Source organism: Dysidea avara, chromosome 9 (genome assembly GCF_963678975.1).
Source record: "Dysidea avara chromosome 9, odDysAvar1.4, whole genome shotgun sequence".
NCBI lineage: Eukaryota > Metazoa > Porifera > Demospongiae > Dictyoceratida > Dysideidae > Dysidea > Dysidea avara.
Window position 1 is genome coordinate 25,134,554 of NC_089280.1, and position 27,152 is coordinate 25,161,705.

The 27,152-nt window shown below is 37.2% G+C and overlaps 1 protein-coding gene across 2 annotated transcripts in view; it reads right to left on the bottom strand.

Annotated features, from left to right (window-relative positions):
- Positions 1-7,249: 7,249 nt before the first annotated feature.
- Positions 7,250-27,152, bottom strand: part of LOC136267367 (class II receptor tyrosine kinase-like) — a 107,553-nt gene continuing 87,650 nt past the window's right edge. The window contains exons 2-4 of one of the 2 annotated variants that reach the window (XM_066062484.1): positions 19,887-19,985; positions 19,303-19,839; positions 7,250-9,294 (exon numbers count right to left, since the gene is read on the bottom strand). In XM_066062484.1, coding sequence (XP_065918556.1) covers positions 7,556-9,294; positions 19,303-19,839; positions 19,887-19,980 — 2,370 coding nt within the window. In that variant the 5' untranslated portion in view covers positions 19,981-19,985 and the 3' untranslated portion in view covers positions 7,250-7,555. The remainder of the gene's footprint in view (positions 9,295-19,302; positions 19,840-19,886; positions 19,986-27,152) is intronic. The other variant, XM_066062483.1, reaches the window with a different exon arrangement.

Here is a 27,152-nt window from a genome sequence, read left to right on the forward strand (position 1 = left end):
TCTGAAACTAGAAATGACAGTAACAAAAAGACTCACAAACAGATTCATATATGTATAAAATATTTTTTGAATTCAGAAAGAGAAAAACATAATGCAATAGTATTAACTGTACTGACACCACCATACAAGTTATTAGTGAGTAATTAGTGTAATATACCATCAATCAATAAAATAGTGGTGTACAATCTTGATTTGGTACATATTATAACCAAGTAAACTATTGAAATATTGATTTGAATAATCACTTAGTATTTGTAGACAGGTATATGTTGATATGAAATCTCTAATTTTAACCACCGAAGAACTATGAACAGATTAGTTATAAGATCCAGGTATAAACACGTATATAAATTTTAGATGCAGGGGTGGTGGAGGGGGGGCAAGGGGGTTGTAGCCCCTATTTAAAAGATTATGGAGGGGCTTAGCCCCCACTAAAATTTTCTATAGTTGTCATTGAACAATTGTGCTGATTGCATTACACCAAATAGCTAACTACACAAATGCCTAGCTACCTGCAATTCCAGTGAATCAACTATGCATAGATTCTATATTAAAATCAATATCGATATATCCTAATAGAGAAGTCACCTTAATACAACAGACAACAACTATAATATTAATGGTGGCTGCTAAAGTCTTTAATTTTGAGAGTCTAAAATCTCAAATATTTCCTGGAGGGAGGGCGATATTCCGCTTTCAAGATCAAACTACCCTAATAGAGCAGTCACCCTAAATTCAGTCAAACTAATATTAATAGTATTCTGATAAACTGCTACAATCACTCCCAGAATCAATCTCAGAGGGCTTAGTTTTCAAAATTTCCTGGGGGGCATGCCCCCAGAGCCCCCTAACTTGGCATGCTTTGCATGCTATGCTAGTGTGCTTTGCACACTAAGGCATATCATCCTCTGCATGCATAAATCTACCAGCCACCTTAAATAAAGGTGTCTCCTCCGCTCCTGGCTAAAGTGCATGTTCCAAACGATTTGTAGGGTTTCCTTTTATTATGATCACAGATCACGCAATAAATAATGCTAACTATACAAAATAATATTTTGGTTCAATAAATTGTTTGACACATTGAAATCTAATGTTGTTAGAATATCGATTGGCAATTTTGATAGCATATTATGCATCACTAGTATGAAGTATTAGTCAGTTTTTAGTCATACAGCTGCACATTTATACAGTAATACATACAATTCAGTAAATTCACCTTACTCTAGTATAAACTCCAGATCACTCCAGAGATAAACCCATTATATGGTCTTCACTACAGCAATGCATGTTCTTCTTTAATTTTACAACAGTCCTTGCAAAGGCCCTGAAAAGTTAACTATATGTTTCTGGTCCTACCAATTCCCCAAAATTGACAGGTGACCAGGTTTTTTTTGTTACACTAGTTTTGACATAGCAGTACATGGAATTATAGGGAAAAACAAAGTTGATGTATAAAGTTAGTGCATTTTTATATAAAAAGTGTCTACAAGACATGAAAACATTTCAACAGATATAAATTATTGTATGGTGATTGCACAATTCATCCAGCAAAAAATGACCAGGAATGGAACCAGAAACATATAATTAACTTTTTGTGGCCTAAACAAACATACTGTATTCACCTATGTTTATGCTTCCACATGATGATTACTTTCATTTAAAGTGCCAAGCAGTAATTCCATCTCAAAAACTCTCTGAACTTGTCTTTAAACTTTATGGTCTTTGCCTGAGCTCTTCATCTCATTGTCAGTGTTACCTCCAGCAATGGTGGTCCTGTTACATCAACTTACATGCATGAAATGTTCAATCTTTGTGTGATAGTTCTGGGTGATCATGATCAGTAATGACATTATAGACTCATCCAAAGTTTGTTCCTGCCCCAACTGAAGGGCTCCTGCAACTTAATTCTACATAGCATGCATTGAGTGTTACAAAACTAACTACAATTAAAAGCCAAATTGTTCTATTCTAGCTTCAGCTCTAGTGTCGTGTTTGGTCCATATCCTAAGATCCATGAAATGCTTCTTCTTGCAAAACAACTTTTATTAACTTATCTTACCATATTTAGCCAGCTAGCTATATATTTCAGTGCCCAGTCTGATTATTTAGAACATTACACATGAGCAGTCTTTAAGCTGACAAATTCATACAGTACCTCCAGGCCAATGAAACTTAAATTATTTATTTATTTATACAATCGCATTTATTATGTTCTCCATTTTATTAAAAGTATAATTTTTTTTGAAACAGTGATAAAAAATCAATTTTACTGTATAGAGCTATTAACTACTGAGTTAGTGACCATTACAATTTTCTGCCTGGTTTATAGGTATACCAATAGTTAAACACCTGTTATACATTATATTACTGCTAATTATATTTTTTTGTGAGACCAAACCTACTGGGACATATCAATGCCCAAGATAAGGATATCTTTATAACATCTTTGAAACAAAGATATCCCATTTCTGGTGCAAATTATACACTTACAACAACAGTTTACCTCCAACGCTAATCTCACTCATCACTGACCACACACCAGTAGCAGGATTCGTGTTATTAAGCACACACTGATAAACACCAACATCTGATGAGCGGAAGTCTTTTATCTGCAGTACAGCAGTATCCATTGATGTTGTACTAATAATACGAGGAGGAGTTAACACAACATCATCACCATTGTGTAACCACTGTACTGTCACACTGGATGGGATGGGATCACTCAGTCTACATGTCACATTTGTATTGATTATTGTTTCACTATCAGTGGATGATTCAGTGATATAAGGAGTCAAAACTATGATTACAAAATACATGTAAATACATGAGACATGATAGCATATCATAGTTAGCTACATGAGGGAAAATCACTATAAAATTTGTTTGATGCTATGGTATAGAATATTTTAGCCAGGTGAGCACCCTGAAACCAGCCTTCAGCTCGCTTTGGAGTTTGCAGCTGGTTTTCTGTAACTGTTTTGGAAACATTATTTATTTTGTATATGCACCCAAGTGAGTGAAAGCTTTTATGTTAAAAGCAGCTAGGAATTAAATGAAACCTTACCTAAGATTGGATTAATCTTAGGTAAGCTTTACTTTTTACTTTGAGGTGCTTCATACCAGTTTATATGGGTGGAAAGAATTTTTGAACAATGTAATGATCAACAAATAACATTGCTATACCAGAAATAGAGTACCTCTTTTAGTTGAAAGGAGACTCAGGGTTTTGTTATAACTTGATAGACAAACTATAAAACAGCTGAGAAAACAGTTTGTGGACTGTTTGTGGTTTAAAGCAGTTTGTTCTAGCTGAACATCTGTAGCAGCCAAAATGAATTACAGAATAGTTAATCTATTATACAATAATATCTATTAAATAAAAATTTCATGATTAGCTATAGCAAGGGATAGCATTAGTGCCTGGTTGTAGAAGTAGCATAATATTAACATCTAATTGTCTATATCATATGAGTATCAGCAACTGTTCTATTTGAACAGAACACTATCCGACTGTTGTATTAGGGTGACTATTCATTAGGATATCTCAATCTTACTGTTTGCAATATATGAGGATGGCGACAAGGAGATAAAAGAAGAGTACAAGGTACAGAGGGATAAATTCATCAAAACCTAAGAATCAAATGCCATAATAGTTAACTACAAATGTAAGGAGAAAAAATTCTATATTTGATTAGGGATTACAGAAGTAAAAAGCAATGAAACAAGAAAGGTCATCCACACCTACAGCCATACTAGAGGACATTAACTTCCTACAGGGATGTAGCAAGAACCTGACATACACTATATAAACATTATGATCAAGATACTCTAATAGAATAGTCACTCTAATACAGCAGTCAGACAACTATTCAGTAGTGTAGTAGCTACTGTAATAAACTGTTAAAATCAGCCTCATATTCAATTAAAATTTTTCTTGGGCAGTATGTAATTTTGTTATGAAAATCAAGATTGAGATGTCCTAATATAGCAGCCAAAAGTTAAATTGAAATAATAAACAAATTGCCAAAATCATTCTCAAATTCAATCTCAGAAAATTAAACCAAAAATTTTTACTGGAGGGGGAGCATGCCCCCAGACCCTCCTAGTTTAGCATTCTTCACACACTAATGTATGCCTTTTTTATGTTACCTAACTATAGCGATATGTATATAGCTAGGCCCTGGCATCACCAAAATTCTGGCTACATCCCTGCTTCCATCAGATATAGAGTATAGCCATAACTGAAGTAGGATTAAATATCCACATACTAGTGTAGCTGCAGTGTAAATGACTTCCCTTGTTTCATTGCATTTTGCTTTATGATCACTACTCAAATATTGTTTCTTTACACTTGTTTGTTTACATTTTTGCAACATGATTTATGACTAGTAAACCAGTGCATACCAAAGAATGGTGCCAGCCATAAAAATTGATTGAGCAACTTAATGCGTCCCCTGACTATCAGTTACTAAAGTGATGTGGCCATATTCCATTTCATTTTCAGGTTTGTTCAACCTAACAGCAGTACAAACAAAGAACAGTACAAAAAGTTCCTCAGCAATCAATCCAGCCACTACAGAAATTATGGACGGTCCTCATGATAGCCAGCTACACTGAAGCCATCATGTGCTACCACAAGTTAACACCTACATGGTAATGGAGAAAGAAATGGTACACAAAGCATGACAATGGTAAGTCCATGATGCATCCACGCAAAAGGCATGTCTAAGGCCAAAGCAACATTGAACAACAATAAACTCCAGCCCATGGCATCAAATTATGCTTGCATCAGTCAGTCAGTCAGTCAGCAGAAAATTCAGTTTAAATAATTCCATAGACACTTGTTAGAAGGGTTTGGGGCCATTCTGAAGGCATTTTTGGTTTGCTTATGCCTACCAAGCTGGCATGAAGAAGAATTAGACTGGTTTTTGGGTGATGTTTTTTGGCAGGTAAGCCTAAACTTTCATGATCACTACTATACAGTACAGTGGATCCTCAGTTCAGCTTTATACCTATACTTAGCCAAAATGTTCAGAAAAATGAAATTTTTCTGAAGCCCATTGATTTATAATTTTATATACAGAGCTCGATTCATTTACTCTAATTGAATGCAAACTGATGACAAAATACTCAAATAGAACAGTCTCTTTTTGCATACGGATAATCGAGGTGTTTGGATAGCTGAGATTCAGATAAGCAAGGATCAACTGAACTACTGTACTGTATGATACACCAGCATGGCTAAAGTAGAAATTGAATTTGCTTGTCAGGTGATGATCTTTCCTGTTCCAGCACTGTCAATTGTTTGTAAGCAGCCATGAAATATTTTAACCCTGCTAATTATAGTAGTTATATGCCTGCAATGATGTTAATACAAGTTAGTAATGGCAGTTAAGATTTACTAGCAGTAACCACATTATTAAAACTCTAAAATGTGAAATCAGTAGACATTTTGTGCAGACAACAAAGCTTCTTTTTATGCGTGCATGGAGGGTAAAATAATGCAATTGTAATAATAGGAGAATAAACAACGTGCTATCCACCCATTTTATATGTATTTCAATACTTAGCCAACTATACAGCATATGACTCTACACTTTAATTCTTACTGTGCAAGGTGATATTTCTTTTCAGTGCCAATTTAACATATTGGCTAGTAAACAGACACTGATAGACTCCAGCAATATCTGGTGTTGATTCAAGGTCTTTCAGTCGCAGTATTGCAGTATCTCCTGTTATGACACTATCAGGATTCACAATAAGAGTACCATTGTGTAACCATTGTACTGTTACATAATTTGGAATGGGATCACTCAGTCTGCATTTCACACTGACAACAGGTGCAGTAGAAAAGACTGTTATCACCTGATTGTTAGTGAAAGGTTCAGTGACAGTGATATGAGTATCATTTCCTGCAGATTGTGAAAAAAATGGACAGAATCATCTCGTATACTACTGACACATCAGTATGTATTAATGTTGATACACACACAGTGATAGGCAAACATTATACAGTGACTCTTTCTGTACTACTTAATGGACCATAGCATGTCATGTGATCAAGACACACAGTAGTGTGTCGTGCGGCCAAGAAAGCTGGTATGCCACATCATGTGTATACTGACAGAAAGTATGCTTTTCATGCCTGCATATATACGTAGCTCTATGGTTCTGGTCTCTTCTCCAAAGCACACCATTTTTGCATTATAGCTATTCACCAGGACTGTTAGTGTTTGTTGGTGTGGTGGCATCAGTTCTACCTGGTTTAATGGTTAATATTCCCAGGTGTCAAATGACATCTTGGGAGAATGACTGTGGCGATTTTGGTGTTTGTTTTAGATTAACTGGAGTCTCTGTGGTCAATTCCGTGGACACATCTAGGAGGCTAGAGGCATCCATGTCTTCTAAGTTGCTACTTGTAGGAGAGATAAACCAGATTATATGTATGTACATTGTTAGAGAGTGGAGAAGGAGAAAAGGAAGAGGGAACTTTGAAGTTCAAAGTTTCAATAGACTCTGTCAATGGTATTGTCAATAGTCAGGTAACTAAGAACTTTATTAGCACAAGTATGCAGAAAAATTTGGAATTTTCAACTAGAGTAGGGACCATAACACATCGATAAAAAGTACTGAAACAAGCTGGAGTAGTGCACAATATTAAACCACAGCAACACAATAAGAAGTGTTATATCCCTACTGTGCATTCCATTTTGGTATCTTGAACTATTGCCACAGCCCATTAGTGGGCACACCATAATAGTATATTAATCTTAAGATAACTGTATAATTAGTGTATGCACATTTGTATTACATCGCAATCCAACTTTTGCTAGGTAATATGATGTCAGCATCTACTGTTGTGATAGCTACCTGGTGTGTAAACTAACAATTATAGTGTACATACATGATATTAAGTGTGACCAACACTATAATGAGCTTGATGTGATTAGTCATGCATGACCAAAGTGAACACATTGGTAACTAGTGGATATATCATCATTACGTCCACCCATCCAGCTACTATCATCACTTCTAGTGACTATAGTATTGTAACATATTCACAAATCCAAGAAGGTAGTTAGTTCGCTATTCTATAACTTACTCGCATACAATCAGTAATGCAGCACAAATCCTTTTCAATGCAGTTCATACAAACATGCAGGTACTTTGCCAGTATTCAATAACAGAACGACTACAACTATAAATTACCAAAGGTTTACAAATTCCCTATCTCTTGAGTGATTTGGAATTACGATAATAAAATAAATGTGTTTTAATTAATTAGTAATGCAATGAAATCACACAGTATAACTAATAATTGTGTTTTACAAAAAAATATGAATGTTAGTGTACAAAAGTAACCTGACAAATGTGGCCAGTAATTTGTGTTTATGTAAGACAAGCCATTTTCTACATGATAATAAGCACTGAACAATGTATGTGCTGTTTCTCTTCTTACATGTAATTTTTACCACTAAAATGTTAGTTCTGCATACACAATTTACGTACATAGGTGTCCTATACACATTAAAAATTAGTGAAAAATGATAAAATTCTACAAAACGCTAGAATACAACTCATTTAACTGATCACACAGTACATCAAATCCTGCCCTCTCAGATGGTTCATGTGGGAAACAGCTTTTCATAATGGTGTACACACCATTTGGACAGATCTCAGGTTGTTGGGGTATCATCCTGTCCTTTCCTTTAATAGCATTCTCAATTAACTGTTGATCTGATAGCTCATAGAATGGCTGGTGCCTGCTCAGAGTGAATATCTCCCAAAGAGTAATACCAAATGCCCACACATCTGTCCTGATTGAGAACTTCCCAAAGAAACACTCGTAAGCCATCCAACGAATTGGTAGCATCATACAACCACCAACTTTGTGATAGTAAGCAGAGTAGAGATTTTGACTCATACCAAAATCAGCAACCTTCACAGTGTAGTCTACCCCAACTAAGATGTTTCTGGTAGCCAGGTCACGATGAATGAACTTGCGAGAAGAAAGATACTTCATGCCACTGGCTATCTGGAATGACATGTACACTAGGGCAGGAAGGGTGATCTCATCTGGACCAGGTAGCTTCTCTGTTTCTGATGTAAACTCAAACTGCTGCAGGTACTGGTTGAGGTCTCCATTCTCCATATACTCCATCATTATGAATGGTGTGCCTGAGGTACAAATCCCCAACAGTCTAATAACATTATCATCCTTCAGTCGTGACATGAACTTGATTTCTTTCTCAAATGACTTCTGAAGTTCACTAGTAGGATCATCCTTCAGTGTTTTCACAGCCACCTTGATGGAGATATTGCTGTTGGCACTGTTTCCTATTCCAAGGTACTGCTGGCTAATCCCAACAGTGTTAGCTAGTATGACTTTCCCAAATTGCCCAGTTCCTAATTGACGAAGAACTTCTATGTTCTTGTTAGACACAACAGGAGGGCCTTCAGATTTGTCCAGTGGCATAGGGTCAGCATAGATTGAAGCATATGGACATAAGGCATTCCCTAATATGGCAGTACCATATGACTTTCCACTCATAATGTCACTGGGGTTAATAGCTTCACTATAAATTGGATCATCTTCAGTTTCGTCAAACATTGTACTGGCCACAGTACGTTCAGGAATGTCAGGGGCAGCATAAATATCCAATTCCATCTTATGTTCATATTCAGGATTTGTAAATGACAATGTCTGTTCTCTTGAGCACAGTCTCATTTCTGGTGAGCATTGTGACCTTCTTTGTAGCTCAGTGTTTTTCTCTTTCTCTTCTCCCTGTTTAGGGACAGCATACCCCAATCTATCAACATCAGAATTTTGCTTCTTTTTATTTGGGTGATCAATGTAGTCATAAGTTTGTAAAGAAGAGGGGTGTTTTACGGTAGAGTATTTAGGGGCACCTTTGCTGAGGTCAGTAGTGTCATTATAGATAGGGTAGTTGTTTCTTCTTCTCCGCCACATAAATACTATCAACAAAACTGCTACAACAACTGCTATTAATATAATGACAATGATGGGAGCCACTACAACACTAATGTTAGTGGAGCTACTAGAACCTGAAGAAATGGGAGTGGCAGATGAAGTAGCAAGTGGAGAAACTGTAGAGGTGGATGCAGTAGCAGTACTAGTGGTAGTAGTAGGAGTAGTAATAGTGGTAGTAGTAGTAGTAGTAGTAGTAGTAGTAGTAGTCATGTGAATTTCTTCACTAGTATAACTAGTAGCAGTACTGGTAGTAGTGACAGCAGTGGAAGGATTTATAGTAGTACTATCAGTAGTAGGAGCACCTAATACATACAAGAGCACTTCATCTGTAACTATACATGCACCTAGTTGATAGTATCAAGAAATAAACAATAATTTATAAACAAATTAATGTTGTGCTACAGAAAATAGTACCTAGTTTGCTTTAAGTGTTAGTTAATTTGATTGAATATGCGATTGCCCATATCATAGATATTGAAACCAAACCATGTGATTAAAAAAACTTGTGACATCACTTGTATACTCTTCACTTGCAGCAGTTTTGAAAATAAGGAATGTTATGAGGCAAAAAAAGATAAAAAATGGTTAAAAAATATTGTAATGTAATAATTTATCATTGTGTACTGACTAAACAAGAAGTTCAACAATAAAAATTATTTAATTTGGAGAGGGGAACAGTTTCAGCTATACATTTTTCATTTAAATGTCTAATATATTTTATTTACGAGTCATCAAAGTGTTCACCATACATTTTCTATGAAGAAGCCATAGAGTTTGCTATATTTAGTATGGCTTTTTTTACTTGTGATCAACATGTCTGACGAAAACACTGTTTTCCAGACAGCTCAACTTGAATATTCTATAACTTTTGCATAAATCTAATTATTTAGTGTAAGCTAGGATGTGTAACATTTACCCCATACATAGTGCCTTATATATGTTGAATAACAGTGTAGAGCTAAAGAGAGGTTAAGATAACTGCACAATTTAAGGTGTCTAAAATGACACAAACTAAGACAGCACTAGGATTTACAGATTACTAATATTGTTACCTGCTATGACCAATCATTGAACACTTTACAATAGCTTGAACTAACTTAGCATCAGAAGTCACTCCATATATAGTTGCACAAGTTTGCATGTTGTTTTTAGTTATTTTTCAATTGGTCACATAACAAGCAGAGCAGCAATTTTTGCTAGTAGAATGAATACCACTTCATAGCACTAGAAAACATGTACTAAGTGTCAGGGGCAGGGGCAAAAGCTGGTCTGTCAAAGAGACTATGGAGGGATTAGGCCCTCTAAATTTATCTGTAGCTGTCATTGAACAATTGTACTGTTTGTATTACATTAAATAGCTAACTAACTATACAAATACTTAACTACCAGCAATTCCAGTTAATCAACTGGATTGTATCATACAGTACGATAGTACTGTATATTAGGGACATCGAAGGTGTGGGGGCGATCCGTGATATAATATAACCCAAAAACCTGCCACAATTTTTCCTAACGACATGACAGTATTGGTTGGGTAAAACCAAGCCCAAAAGTGTCTTCAGATCGGCCCAAAACGTTTGCGTCAAGTTGATGTCCAAATATTGTAAAACAATAAGAAGTGAATATCCCTACTGTGCTACACTCAATGCACAGTAGGGATATTCACTTCTTATTGTTTTACAGTATTTGGACATTACGTACTACTCCGATCCAGCTTGTTTCAGTACTTTTTATTGCAGCATTATACACTGTCCCTAATCTAATTTAAAACTCCAAGTTTTTTCTTATACTTGTATACATACTACTAGTATATTTTTTAATTTAAAATTGAAGTGAGGATCCACGTGATAAAAAGTAGTAAAACAATAAATGAATGATGGTATTACAGTGAGAAAATCCCTGCATTGGCATGTTATAATGATTATTTTGTTGAATGCCAAAGTAGGGATTTTCCCACCAAGCTATGCTGTAATATACCATCATTCATGTCTTTTAAATTACTTAATTATATGTGATGTACAGAACTTGACAAGCGAGTGTAAACATACATATATAAAGGTGTGGTATGTGTGTAAATATTAATTGTTAATTAGTTTTGTAATGTTGTACAAACAATTAATAGTATCTGGTAACTTAATTGTATCTGGGTAAAAGGAACATTTAAACAAGTTAACTCTTGTCAATGGTTGCTTGAATCTTCTTTTTATTGCATGGATCCCTGCTCTTCATTTTTTATATTTTTTAGTTTATTGTTATAGCACACAGCTATACAAGTGTGACTGTTTTATTAGGGTGACTGCTGTATTAGAGTATCTTAAGTCTACCAAGACTGAGGGCATGGCCACTATTCCTTATTATCACTGTGATATTATTATAAATACAGCTAAAACCAATAGGGGGTGCGGTCACTGTGTTAGAATAAATAGATTGCTAAGAGACCAAAGATACTAATTCACATCAAGTATATTTAAGTCAATTAAACTTATTGTAGCTAATTGTTATTTTCAATTTGTTTGTAAGTTTATGTTCTTTTGTTGAAGTTGTACAATGTAGGTAAATAATAAAAGAGGTGTGGTCTCCATGCTTGATTGTAATACACAAGATCGTTAATGGGCATGGTCTCGAACCTATCATAAAGTTACCAGCATTACCAGGTATCCGGTATCTTTTACAGTAGCTTAAGTGCTTTAAATGATTTTCTCAAGGAAATTATTAAATATGAAAATTGACACCTGGATATGGCATGAAGAAGATGACCACCAGCCTGATTGAATATAAAAGGAAAGACAGGGAGCAGAGGGCATGCACTCATCAGAACCCCAAAAGGCACATCCTACTGGTGAGTTTGTCATTGTAGCGTAAAATGGTGGCCATACGCTGCTTTGTTTGGCCTCCAGCCTTGTGACCATGATCAGGAAGGCAGGCAGGCAGGCAGGCAGGCAGGCAGGCAGGCAGGCAGGCAGGCAGGCAGGCAGGCAGGCAGGCAGGCAGGCAGGCAGGCAGGCAGGCAGGCAGGCAGGCAGGCAGGCAGGCAGGCAGGCAGACAGGCAGCCAAAAACTTGTTTGGGCAATTTTTTTTTTAAATTTTATATCCAGTTGCCTGTAGTGTTTTCTTGATTTCAATGTAGTATTTGATGTTACGTAGATGGACTGATATTATTCTGTAAAGGTGATTTTCATCATGTAAGATGTTTCTAGGATGATTTTTAAAGATGAAGAGGTGTGCATCATTCTATTAGGATCCCTGCTTTCTTTAACAGTGCTACCATACTGTTTGATAAATGCATTAAGATTGATATACCCTAATAGACCTTTTCCATGTAACACGTAAATTACACGAAAAATTACAACTTGTTTTTTTCTGGTAGGCAATTCTAATTTTTTCGAGTATTGTTTTGACCACAATGCCAACCATTTATGTGGTTTATGGGTGTAATAATCGGTATTCGAAGGGTTGTGGTATTAGTTTCTATAATTTTCCACCCGACGTAGAGCGATGAAGACAATGGATAGCTTTTGTGGACCGGTGAAACCCGGATGGAACTTCATGGCAACCAGGGGATTTGTTTGGATCACTTTATATCCAAGAAAAAGTCTGATACTCCAACAAATCCAGACTACATACCAACTATTAACACCAAACCAAAGCGACCGACAGCTCCAGAGGATTCCGTGGCATGATATGAAAGAGCTCAACGACGCAGTCAAGTTAGTATCAAGCCCATAGGGCTGTAGAACTGAAGCGGGGAAACAAATAATATTTAGCACGAAGGCAGGCACTGTACGAATCTTTTAAGCATGACCACGGGTTGTACTGCAAGAATAAATCTCCACCACCCCAAGTGCAGCCTGGCCTAGATGACGACATGGATGAAAATGACAACTTGGCAAACAGCAATAGCAGTGCCAATCAGCGTTTGCCCAGCCCCACTGTTCCTGCTGAAGTTGGTTAGTCCTTCTTGTTCCATTGTAGCTACGTGTAACTGTAGATATTAAAGCTATGTTTGAAGATGTACCATGAAACCACCTAACTTCAAAGGAAAATTTCAGGGTACATATCTCATAAACCCTGGCTTGCCATGGTACATTTAAGTTAAACCATGGCTGGCTATGGTTTATTTTAGTTAAACCATGGCTGGCCATGGTTTATTTTAGTTAAACCATGGCCTTGATATCTGGTGAGGTAACGTTAGTTTGTTTTTATAAGAATCCTGGCAGCATTCGATTGTGGGAGTTTATTATTGCTCACGTGATGAAAACCATGAGGCCGATTTTCCATCCTACAGCACTCAGACGGAGGCGATTCGACTCCCTCACCACCCTATGAGTTGACAAACGAAAGTTCAAGGTGAGAACTAGTGTCATGGGTAATTTACAAGCGCTTGTCCGCGTGTTTGATTATGTACCATGCCCACTTTTCGTATATCACGAGGTAACCGAAGCTTATCCCTCTAGATGTTTAGAAAACTGTGTAAACAGTGTTTAAGTGATGTAGCAACTTTGAAACACTTGTAAAAGCGCTAAATTGAGTGTTTCCATGATATCCGTAGGATTTGCCCGTTTATGTTAACAAACATAGTCACAACGTTAGTTGTTGCTGTCCCATAATCGAATTTCACAAGTTGGTCTATACAATGAATTCGGTGGTTGGTCTCGTATTGGTTTGGGTGATTAGTCGCCCGCAGGCTCTTAGCCTGCATTGACATGGTACATATCAGTTGTATCACGTGCCCTCATGATTTGCCTGATATGTACACCCACGCTCTCAGGCCTAACGGCCCTCGAGCTTGGGTGTACACGGCCCGAGAGCGTGGGTGTACATATCAGGCAAATCACTCGGGTACATGATACAACTATTACTTGTACCTTAGATGCTAGGCTTTTTGAATCGGCTCACATGAAATACATTCTTTTCGAGGCTCATGTCTATTATTATATGTGTTCTATATTGTTCTAGAATGTCAAACTGATTTGCCTTGGGATGACAAGATTCAAGTTGAAACAATAATGTTTGCTCCAAGGTCAAAATTTGACATAGAGATCATTACGGATGATGACAAACTAACTCGTTATTACACTGGGATGCCAACCTTCGATTCATTCATGGCATTGGTGGAGTACCTAGAGCCTAAAGCTAAATGTCTCATTACCTGGAATGGAAAATATACCAGTGATGTAGAGTGTTATATTCCTCGAAATAAAAAATTGGATCTGAGCATTGCAAATCAACTATTTGCAGTTTTGTGAGGTTGCGACTTGCATTACCTCTCACTGATATGTCTGTACGATTTGGGATTGCTGAATCTACTTATTGTCATTTATTTTCAACATGGATATGTTTCTTATCAAAGGAACTAAGATTGTTATACCCATTTCCTCCACGTCAACAAATAGATCAATATATGCCCGAAAGGTTTACGTCAAAATTTCCAAATACTAGAATAATAATAATAGACTGTTATGAAATTGAATGCTAACGTCCATCTAGTTTGCTAAACTCATCAACTACATACTCGCAGTATAAAAGTAGAAATACATGGAAATTTCTTGTTGGATGTACACCATCTGGCCTTGTCAGTTTTCTATCTGAAGCTTGGGGTGGACGGATATCAGATAAGGAAATAACAGAAAGGAGTGGTCTCATTGACCTACTTGAAAAGGGAGACATGATTATGGCCAACCGGGGATTCGACACTCAAGAAAGTGTGGCAAGTAAAGGTACAAATACTGTATTACCTAAGGGTCTATTTGTATAGCTTGGAAAATTCACACAGAATAGACTAAATAAACTACATAATATTATGTATTTAAAATGCATTCCAAGCTGTTAAAATAGAGCAATTGTATAATATCACACTCTGATAGGATACTATTTTTTGAAGGTATACTTGTAAATGTACCACCTCGACTTGGTTCACAAAAATAGATGTCAGCATTTGATGTTGAAAAGACCAGGTGGATTGCTGAGTACAGGATTCGCATAGAAAGAGTTATTGGCAGAGGCCAGCGATTTAAAATCCTTAACCGTCAATTTTCTAATTGTATGTATGATATTGTTAGTGATATTAAATATGTATGCATGTATCTTACTAACTTTGACAACCCTTTAGTTGTTGGTTAACTTTTTGTAACAAAACACTGTACATAGTAATGATATTTTACAAAATCATGTACATACAACAGATCTATGTAGATCCAAAGTCTTGTGTAAATATTTTTCTGGATAGTATTTCGGGAATGATATGACAAACATAAAAATCTTCTAACAACTGTTCCAGTTGATTCCAATATTCTAAATCAGCCAGAATGTGGTCAACCACAACAGTGTTATTGCTGTAAACAACAAAATCGCACCACTCAACTCCAAGGATGGCGATTTCACCCTGTACTTGTGCATAATAGTGATGATTGTGTCGTAAGTGTAAACTACCATCAGTATCTTGCTAAACTTGCTGGCTATTTCAGAGGGGGTCATTTCAATGGTAATGCATTTCTCAATGCTATATGGACACTTCACTTCTCGACATAAAGTATCAACATTGGAACATAGTACTAGACCTTCTGAACTAGCACCAAGGTAAGACTTGCTAAGCAATAAATGCATCCCTGAGGGGGTGACTCATTTTTTCACCTACACTAAGACGATCTTCAATGTAACATCTAATAGCATTCTGTTCATTTTCTCTACCCCAACGGATTTGGGGTGGCAACACTGTTAGCTGTTTGCCATATCCCATAATATCCTTGACTAATCGTCTTGAATCTGTTGTCTGCTTTCTGCTTCTGATTTCACCAAACCTGGAACTAGTCAGCCTTCCATTCCCTAGTGCATGCCATAACTTGCAATCATTTTGATCCCTTGTTGCTCCCTCCATCCTTTCAACTATCCAACTTTGCTTTATCCAAGTACTCATAGCACTGCTGTGTTGTAGGGTCAAACAAACTGTCGCAAGTGAGAGTAGTGGCATGCTCCCGGCTGAACAAGAACAGTGTTGAAGATGGCACATCTAATGCAGTAGCACTAGATTTCCAAAACTGACCAAGCCCTGTACTAGGACAAGTTTTCTCTATTCTTTCAAGCAACTTCTGTGCAGCCTCTTCATCTAATTTCTGATGACAAGGGCGGCGAGGATCAAAAGAGGTTCGTGGGATGTGCTTTTCTTCCACTTGACCATGGCTAGGCTTCACAAATACCATGTCATTTGCACAGGTAGGTGGAATCGATTTCTTGGGTGGCTGATTCCACTTCATCGGCTGAGAAGTCTTGGACATTTCAGTTGGCAACTCGTCACTCTGTCTCATTAGAATAGCTAGGTGCGTGTATAAGCCCCAATGTTAGTTCCCTGCCTAGAAAATGTATGGAAGATGACAGCAGGCTAGTTTTGTCAATCACCATGCACAACAACGTTCCACTTAATCGTTACGTTGGTTTTCAGTCAGTGCAAGATGCAATTTGAACGCCTGTATTAGCTAGTTTCCTGGCAATTCAAAGTGATGTAATCACCCATACGTCACTTGTTTTTTTGTTTTGTGCCATGGATACCAATGGTGCTCAGTAGAGAAGTCTGGAGAACCATCTATTTGTTTATTTAACAATTACTGGCCACCACAAAAGCAAATGTGGCAAACCAATATATCAATCTGCAGCATTTTTCGAGCTATACAAGATGCTGTGGCTAAAACATGCTTTTATCAAACTTTTAAAAATTCGTTTGACATCCCTACAGTACTATGTAGCCATAGCAGGTAATAAACAAACAATCAATCAATCATAGTACATGCCACCACGTGAATTCTTATATATTCAGGCGGATGCTCACATGATTCATGAAGGAAACACAATTCACATTGTAAGTAGCTACAATGTGTATTGTTTTCTGTTGCTTGGTTTGTCTTGTGTTTGTTGAATGTGCTGATTATTCGTGTATTATTCTCATTTATTCGTAATATTCCCAAATTATGCTGGAATAATTCCAGCATAGCTTCTGCAATCAAAATTCCCAAAAATATTCCCCCATAATTCCCGCAGGCCTAGGTGTCACAATGATGCAACAATACTTTCTCTAGACTTATCCAGGGGATGACATGCCTTAAACTCAACTTGAAGCTTACCAATCAAGGGGGCCTGGGGGACATACCTCCAGTCCTTCAGGAAATTTTGAAAATTAGACCCTCTGAGATTGATTGTGTAAGAATAAATATAGTATTTATACTAAATTAATTATATAGTTGAAAGTCTGGGGGAATGCCCTCTTCTTGCAGGAAGTTTTGATAATAGACCCTCCAAAATTGAATCTGGGTGTGATTCCAGTAGTACAGTCAGCATTAATATTTGCTGACTGTTCTATAAGGGTGACTGTTCTATTAGAGTATATCAATCTTGATGCATATTTGGCTCAAGATAATCCATTAATCTCTTTGTGACAGGGGCTGTAGCCCCCTCCCCCTTCTCTGTGCCCCTGACAAAGACATTACAATAGTTCTACGAAAATGTGTTTGGGAATGGGAGAAATGATTATCACATGAGCAATAATGTATTATGAATTTTTTGCTGAATCCTTAAAAACCCATGCGGGCAGTGACGATAAACTGTGAATCAACTTGGCCTGGCGTTACAGAGTTTCTGATCTACTGATGCTCACTATAGCATTTAATATATCATGTTTTCACCAATAGTTATGTAGTTAGCTATGACAGATTGGTCTACTGAATCTTTATGATTAGCTTCAAGTATTTAGCTAACCGGCTTTATAGCTAGTCGTGATTCTGTTTATCAACTCTTTGTTTCTTTATAGCTACTTGGCATTTCTCCTTCATTCACTATTACCATCACCTTCTATACCCTCTTCTGTTAGTCTTGGAAGGTTTACTGCTAACAGGGGCAGAGAACAGTACTCTAACAGAACAGTACTCTAATTTGGGGATGGGGGGGGGGGGGGGGGGGCAAAGTCATATGAGGTGGTTAATATTCAGGAAGTATCTAAGAATTAATGGCACCTTAGTGTGCAAATCACAATATTAGGGCATATATGCCCCACACATATATGCCCCACACGAAAACTTTGAAGGCTGAGATTGAATTTGAGACACGCATACATGAATACAGTAATCCTCGATGACTGTCATTAAGTACTGTACAAGTAGATATCAATAAATGAAGGCCTTTGAAGTACATACATAAATTTGTAAAGATTAGTGTACATCTCTAATTGCAGACAGGTTTGGATAAATTACTAAAAATAAATAAATTGCTGAACTAGTGTTTTATTTAATGTTTCAACTGAATGTTCTATTAGAGTAGATGACTGTTCTATTAGAGTATCTCGATCTTATACGCTCAAAATACTTGTGATCCTTGAGTTTCACTGCAAGAATAGTGAAAAGCATCAGTTAGCAGATGACCATTGGTGAGTATGATTTGTGTACATAAGTTATGTCCTATGGGTTTATAGCTGTAGTTAAGGAAGAATCAGTATTGCCTAAGGGCTGGACAGCTGTTCTGGAGTAAGCCCACCTCCAAAGGGGTTCTGGAAACCCCCAAAAAACTTCCCCTGATAATAAATGGACGGTGTGTAATACTGCATTGTGTAATAGCAAGATTAGTTTTATTTTCTGCTGATGCCATGCAGGTCTGTACTCAGGTTTGCAATCTTTGCATCATTGTAGTGAGATGAATAGGTCATGAATACTCTGCTATCATGCTTTACCCCCAAGTGTAAAAAATAAATTTTAAAAATTAGGGAACATGTCTAAGGAATTGCTCCACATGTTTTAAGTGTAAACTGAGAAGGGAAATGTATACCGTAGAGTCTGGTTGTTAAGCACACATCATTTGTTAAGTGCATGTGGACAAACACAAAGCTCCAACACAAGGTGCAGCTATACAAGAGAAGAATTGCTAGAGGTTTTTCATGGTGCAAGGCATAAAATTTCATATGGTACATGACCAATAATAATGTGCCTTTTACTGTGCTTACCAAGTGAAACAGGTATGTTCAATGGCCAATTTTGGCAGGTTTTAATAAACTTATTTTTTTCCAAATTTGGCAACATTGGGTATCATATTTTTGTCAATTGTGGCAAAATTAGGCTTATCCCAGATGTTTAAGCACAAATCCTTTAAATGCATTTAATGTTTTTGCAAACTTTTATTTAGTGGATGCAGCTAACAACCAGACTCTATGGAATTGTCTCAATCTTTGTATTTTAACACAGAACAATGGTTGCCAAGTAAATAATTCATCTTCCCTTGGTCACCAAAAGACTATTGTGTACTTATACATAAACACATAAAAGTATTTTTCACTTACCACAGAACATCACTTCGCTTAAGAATATATATGTCCCCTGACTAATGGTCATCATCACTCTCAATGATTGTACCATCAAACCTTCATTAGTAATGTCAACATTTAGTCTGTATTGTCTGTTCTCCACAAGTACTGGAGAATCACTAGTATCAATACTGATCTGATTGGATGGTGTAGTGGAGTTATCATTAGATGAATACAGTGTCAAACTGGGGATTACTATACCACCATTTACTGCATTCCAGAACCACATAATGATTCTACGGAGATTAACTGGTAGAGGAAATCTGAACACAACAGACACATTTCTAGTAGCTGAAGTCGTCCTGTTCCATACAAAATAAGGCGATAAATCTGAAAAATTGATAGCTCTGGTAGGTCCATTTTCACAGTCTATCAGAGTAGTCCCCACTCCACAGTTAATGGTCCCTTGTCCATTAATTGATGTACAATTGTCATCACTGGGTTGTGTGGCAAAGTAACCATCTGACCTCATTGTAGTATATGATAATGGTGGTTGTGATATTATAACAACATCTACAACTCATCATGTTATACAATGATACAGAACATGTCATACTCACCATCACGTCCACAACTACTACAATTAGGATACTGTTGACCACTAGTGGAGTGACTCAATATAACCACCAGTAAAATTATTATCACTTTTCTCATGTCTACTGTTATTGAAAGATACACACATGACAGATTTTGGAAAACACTAATGTACATATCACATAATTTTATGTTATTATCTTAGCAAATAGTTTGCACAATTTTTTTTATTGTCTCAGTATTATCTATATAGTGTCCAAAGACTGGATCACCAAAGTTTTGGGTTATTATGGTGGTGGTGTCGGAATTATAGTGCTAGACAGTAGGAAGAACAAATATATCAATTTGTACAGAAATTATGCCACTTGAATTTGTAGCCATAACTTCTGTTTGTATTGTACAGTGGACCCTCTCTTATCCGGGCAGTCTAGCACATAACAACAATAATAATAATAATAATAATGAACTTTACAGTGTACATATACATACATACATACAGGTTGCAGATGTTGGTATGATAGAATCGGCACACGTGGCAGCACACTGATGGTCCACTAACATCATGTGTCAGTGGCCAGAAGCTAAATTGTAGTAGTGATTAGCTACAAAGTTTACTTACTTGATTACTTAAAAGGGAGAAAATTAACAGTTAAAGGGAGTTGAAGTTGGGTTGGTGAGGGATCTTTGAACACTTTGAGCATGGACATAAAAATGAAAAAGAGCAGGTGTTGTTGGAGGTAAAATTGGCAATGAAATGATTCCACAGATGATCTAAAAGTTTGGCCTTTATCTTGAGTGGGTTGTCCTGGTAGTTGATAACGGGAAGGGCATTCTAGATGCGAGGAAGCCGGTTAAAATAGAAGTTACTAGTGGAATTGTCAGGTAATCTTGTTTGGAGTAGCTTGTTTCCAGAAACTAGACGTGTGTGACCAGTTGCAAATTTTATGAAATTATTGATGTCAAATCCATTGTGAGGGTGGTGGAGATTTTTAAGAAAGAACATCACATCATTTACATCAAGAATGTACATCAGGGGTAGCATATGGAGTTTAATAAGACGAGACTTGTAGTCAGTAGAGTAATCATTTAGAATGTATTTGGTTGCACGCCTCTGAACACGTTCCAGTTGCCGAATGTGCTTAATTAGGTGGGGTTTCCAAATGACCGAACAGTAGAAAAACTGGGATCTAACAAGAGAGGTATATAGTCGAGATTTGGCTTGGACATAATTTTGTAGGGAGAAAGTTCTTCTTAAAAGTCCAAGTACCTGATAGGATTTGGAGATAATGTGGGTATAGTGAGCATCCCATGATAGGTCGCTTGATACAGCGGTTTTATTAGATCTTGCGCGACAACAAATTTAAAGCGGAAGTCACGTGCAATGAGAAACGTCCAATCACATCGCTTCATTGTATAAACTCAAATACGTATTTTGGCGCCTCTACCCGGTTGTTGTTGCAGTGGTTCTTTAAGCATGGATTCGTGTGAATCTGGCCATAGTAGCGCCTACAGTGAAGATCTCAGATGGAGAATGGTTTGGCAAAAGCATGCCTTGGGATTGAATTCACTGGACATAGCAAAGAATTTGAATGTACACAGATCAACTGTAGACAGAGTTTTGCAAATATTTTTGAGTACTGGCTGTGTATCAAAGAAGAGCTACCCTAAGGAGGCTGCTTTTCGAAAGATAATTCCTGTCTGTGCAATGTTTATCTTAAACTTGGTTATCAGCAACCCAGCAATCTATCTACATGAAGTTCAAGCATCTGTAGAAGAGTTCCTTTTAATTGATATTCATATATCAACCATTGCCACCTTTCTGTCATCAAGTGGATTCTCCAGACAGAAGCTACGTCAGATTGCATTACAAAGGGATGAGTTTGAGAGGGCACAGTATGTATCAGATGTATCAGTATATTCAATGGAAATGTTTGTTTTTATTGATGAAACTGGTGCTGATCGTAGAAACATGTTGCGTAAGCAAGGGTATAGTGTAAGGGGAAAGCCACCTCAAAACCATTCACTTTTAGTAAGAGGAGAGAGAGTATCTGCTATTGCCTGTATGTCAGCTATGGGTATCCTAGATGTAAAAGTTGTAAAGGGAACCAGTAATGGTGACACATTTTACGACTTCTTACATAGCCATTTGTTGCCTCATCTTTTACCATTTGATGGTAGGAACCCTAACTCAGTGGTAGTTCTGGACAATTGTTCAATTCACCGCATCAGTGAGATGCAGCAAGTACTAGAGGAGGTTGGTGTGCTGGTACACTACCTCCCACCATACTCACCAGACTATAATCCAATAGAAGAAGCTTTTTCAAAAGTAAAGCAAACTTTAAGGAGTGAAAGTGATGAAGCCCTTGATGTAGAGACACAACTATATTCAAGTTTTACATCTATATCTTCAAAGGACTGCACACAGTGGATTAAGCATTGCACTATTTATGACTGATAGTTAATTCAAGCACAAAATTAATCAAAAACATCATGTGTGATTATCAAGTAATGTAATTATTAAGTCATGTTTACTGTATTTATTTTAACTTATTTAAAATATCTAAAATGCTCCTTTTCTGTTCAGCATACTGTGCTTCTGACAGTATTCCATCATCCAGCAATGATTGCAGGTACCGTAACTGCTCAAAGTTCTTCATTCGTAGATCAATACATTTACCAGGTGACATCCCTGTTGACACAGGTGCTGCACTTGTTCCAGTCGTCTTGCCTTTGTCTTGCAGTGCTTCCACAATAGCAACAGCAGCACCACTAATGCTATCCATCACTGTCTCCTTACGTGCCTTCTTACTCTTAGAAAAAGCTGGTATGTCTGGAGGCTCATCATAATCATCATGGATACCAGCTGCAATCATTCTGGACCATAACCGAAGCCTTGGTGTGTCATACTTGCCAGAATGCTTCTCATGTAAGTCCTTAAAGATGGATTCGTTTTCATCCTCCTTTGCCTTACGGTGAGAAGACTGTTCTGCAGCATCTCCTCTCTTCCTCTTATTACCCCCTCCATCAGCCAAATCATAATTTCCCTCGCACCAGAGGTTAATTGCCCCTCCTTTGGGATACTTTCTGTACATAGCAGTCAGGTCCTCTGTTGTGTACAACCATACCTTCGCCTGTTGTGAGCCATCCAAGTATCCAAGAGAAAAGTCTGGCAAACTTGACACTTGGTCACCAAATTGCTCCTTGAACTTTCCTCTTGCCTCTTGAATGCTTCGAAATTTCGAAGTGAAATTGTTCAGTTGTCTAACAATGGAGTCACTCTTTTTATTAGAGTTAATCAGCTTCACTCTGTAGTAATACTCCACGCCTATTGGTGCTGCATCACGGTCGTTCGTATCCCAGGACGATCTATTTTGAGAACTTGGGACATTCAGTGGTGCTAACCTACTTATAAGGCTGGGGACACCAGTGCTAGCTACAGTCAACGGTGATGAAACAGTTGTATTCACCACTGAGCTCGCTACTGAATTCACTGCTAGTGGTGGTAACACAACGCCGTTATGCTGCGATAGCTGCCGAAGCATTTGCTGCAAGAGCTCTGTGTATTGGCTCATTCTAGCACCAACATTCACACTTGACTTGGTTCAGTCCGCCAAAACTAAGGTTTCAAATAAACCGCGCTCTATGGACACGTCATAACAATTAACATGCACGTGACTTCCGCTTTAAATTGTTGTCGCGCAAGATCTAATAAAACCGCTGTAACATAATTCCTAGATCTTTGTATGTATCAACACAAGAAATCTGGGAGGTGCCGATATTGTAAGATGTTGGAGATTTCCTTTTAAAAGATAGCAGAAAGATTTTTGATAGACCGAATAGAAGATTCCAGTGGGTACTCCAAAGGTTTAAATTATTTAAGTCTTCTTGAAGTTTAAGTGAATCTAGTGGTGAGGAGATAGTTTTGATGCATTTGGTGTCATCTGCAAATAGAAACAATAGACAAAATTTAATAATGTCCGGAATATCATTAACGTATATGAGAAATAGAAGTGGGCCAAGTATACTTCCCTGTGGGATTCCGGATAGAACTGAGAGAAGGTGAGACAAAGAGTTGTTAATCTTCACACACTGATAACGATTATTATAAGTAGATATGATTCAAACCATGACCTAAGCTTGCCAGAAATTCCAAGTGATCGAAGTTTGAATAACAGTTCCTTGTGGGAGACACTGTCAAAAGCTTTTTTGAAGTCAAGATAGACTACATCAGTTTGGTCATTAGTACTTATGGTGTTCAACATGAGAAGCAACTGTTGCACTGTGGATTGATTTTTTAAGAAGCCAAACTGCTGAGGTGAGAGAAAACTTGAAATGTAAGAAATGGTTTTGTTGTAAACTAGTTGTTCTAATACCTTAGATGTAATACAGAGTAGAGAAATTGGACAATAGTTAGTAACTTGAGTCTTGTCACCAGATTTATGTACAGGAACAATCGTGTGTGTGCGCCATTCATAAAGTATGGAGCAACTATTTAAGCTGATCGTAAACAAATGGTGTAATGGCTTAGCAAGAATGTTAGCATATTGTTTGAGAATCCTTGGGCCAATACCATCAATACCAGTGGCCCTGTCAGTATGGAGTGCTTCATATACTTCCTGTTCAGATACTTGGATTGATACTAAGTGACGTCTGACAGATGGGTCAATTTTGTCAGGGTAGGGTGGGAGTACGAAGTATGAGGAGGTAAACACTGAGAAGAAATATTCATTAAAAAGAGAGGTTTTATCAGATACTACTGCCCGTATCTCAGAAATGTCCATAACTAAGAAGGGCAATTGGGAAAAGTGGAAATGAAAACTGGTAAAAAGTGGAAATGGAAATGGTTAAATCTTCATAATAAATGTACCCAGAGTAAAACTATTGTTTATTGGCCACTTCTTAAGACCACCTTCTTACAAAGACCACATTGTAATTACATCTCAAAGATGGCTAAGGCATACTTAATGACCCTATAAATAAGACCACTTCATGGTTATCTTTATAAAGACCACCCTCTTTACAAAGACCACCTTTTCACATTGTAATAATAGCTAAATTCCAAACATCTATTTCATGGCTTTATCAAAATGTGAATCCTAGAGTAAAACCCTCACTTAGAGGTCACCTCTTCACCTTAGCTTTGCAAAGACCACCTATGTACAAAGACCACATGTAATTAGATTCTAAATGGTATAATTGATTACACCACTTCATGGTCACCTTTTAAAAGGAGCACCTCTTTACAAAGGCCACCTCTGTAGCTAAAATTAATGGTAATATTGATAAGCTCCAAACATGTTTTTCATGACTCATAGAAAGGAGTCAATGTCTTCCATACTTTGGTACACACTTCACTCAAGTAATCTGGCTATCTGTTTTGCTTATAATTAGTTTGTATCAGAATGTGTTATACAAAAATAATGAAGAGGAGGTCTTTGTAAAGAGGGTGGTGGTCTTTACAAAAGATGACCATGAACTGGTCTGGTCATTAAGTATGTCATAGCCATTTTGAGATGTAATTGTAATGAGGTCTTTGTATGGAGGTGTTCTTTGGAAAAAAGGTGGTCTTTAAGAGGTGGCCACTAAACAAGGGTTTTACTCTGGGTACATTTATATGACGATTTGACCATTTCCAGTTTCCATTTCCAGTTTCCGCTTCCAGTTTCCGTTTCCAGTTTCCATTTCTCCTGTTTCCAATTGCCCAACTAGACTATTATGCTAAAATGACTAACTTAAATAAAAGTGATGTTGTTATTGCTTTCAGTTAGTGGTATGCAGTTTAGTGGGCAGAGGGGAAGTCACTACAGAGCATTCATGGTCACTCCCCTGAGCTGTAAAAATCCATTATCACCTAGCAACCAAGTGGTAGTTGTTATTATTAGTAGAATAAACAAGCCACCAAACAGGTAAACAGCAACCTTTAGGCTCCCTCTTGTGCTTTCACATCAACCAAACTCCATTATGGTCAAGCCATATTATTTATTATTAACACTTTACAGTGACCAGCACTGAAGGTCTACACCATATGACCAATTTGGGCTGTCTGGACAATGGACAATGGAAGTGCCCTGACAATGGAGGTGCCCTGACAATGGAGGTGCCTGGACAATGGAGGTGCCCAGATAATAGAGGTTCGGATAAGGGAGGTTCCACTGTAGAATGTTCATGTAAATCCACCAAAGTATAGTATTAGCTCTGGACACAAAAGTATGAGGGCGATTTAAATGGAAAAATGATTAACAATTTATAGCATCATAAATAGGTACATGTGACATGCATACTCTTGGGGCTACAGCAACAAAATGAAGATATTCAAACTCTTCATGAGCAGGTTGTATAGGTTAAATTGATTATAGAGACTTGGAGTAATGGCTCAATTTGAACTTGCACATTTTTTGCTTTGCATAAAGTTCGCCTATTTTTTTAAAATTCTGTTTCATTAAAAAGTATGCCATGTGTGATTTGATGAAATGGTCCAGTCACATCCATATTATCATGGCACCATTTTAACTAGAGCATCATACAGTATAATGCCTTGCTATTTATATTACAAAGGTTTGGGGGGCAGACACAGTATGAATAGTGTATATACAGGTACACCAAAGAGGTAAGTATAAGAAAAAAGTAAGAATTTTAAGTTCGATTAGGGAAAATAGAAAAAAGTAGGGAAACAAGGGACGTCGTATACACTAGCAGATCTACTAGTGGACATTTAATCCCTATACTCGTGACTGAATTAGGAATTAAATGTCCACTAGTACATCTGCAGATGCAGGCAACCTCCCTTGTTCCCTACTTTTTTTCTATGATCCCTAATCAAACTTAAAATTCCTAATTTCCCTTAGACTTGTTTGTTTACTTTTTGGTAACATTATTATAAGTGGTGAATCCGTGCATACTGCATCAGAAGAAAGGAAAGCACTAGAGATAATGTTTTCATCTCAACTACCAATTACTGACTCGAAAGTGGAGTGGTTATTATGCTTCATTTTCAGCTAAGTTCAGCCTGTTACACAGCATTACAAATGAAGGAGAAGCCCCTCTGCAATAAATCCAGTCACCACAAAAAATATGGATGGTTCTTTGCTCCAACTATCAAATACAGACTTGGAAGTGGTCATTATGCTTCGCTTTCAGCTATTTCACAGTGTCACAAATGAACAGTAGGACTACAGTCACTATGGAAAATACACATGATTCCCATTTACAAATGTAGCAAAACCATTGTGCTACCACAATTCGACACCTTGGGCTGTCAGCAAAAAAAAAATGGGAGGACAAAGGTAAGTCCA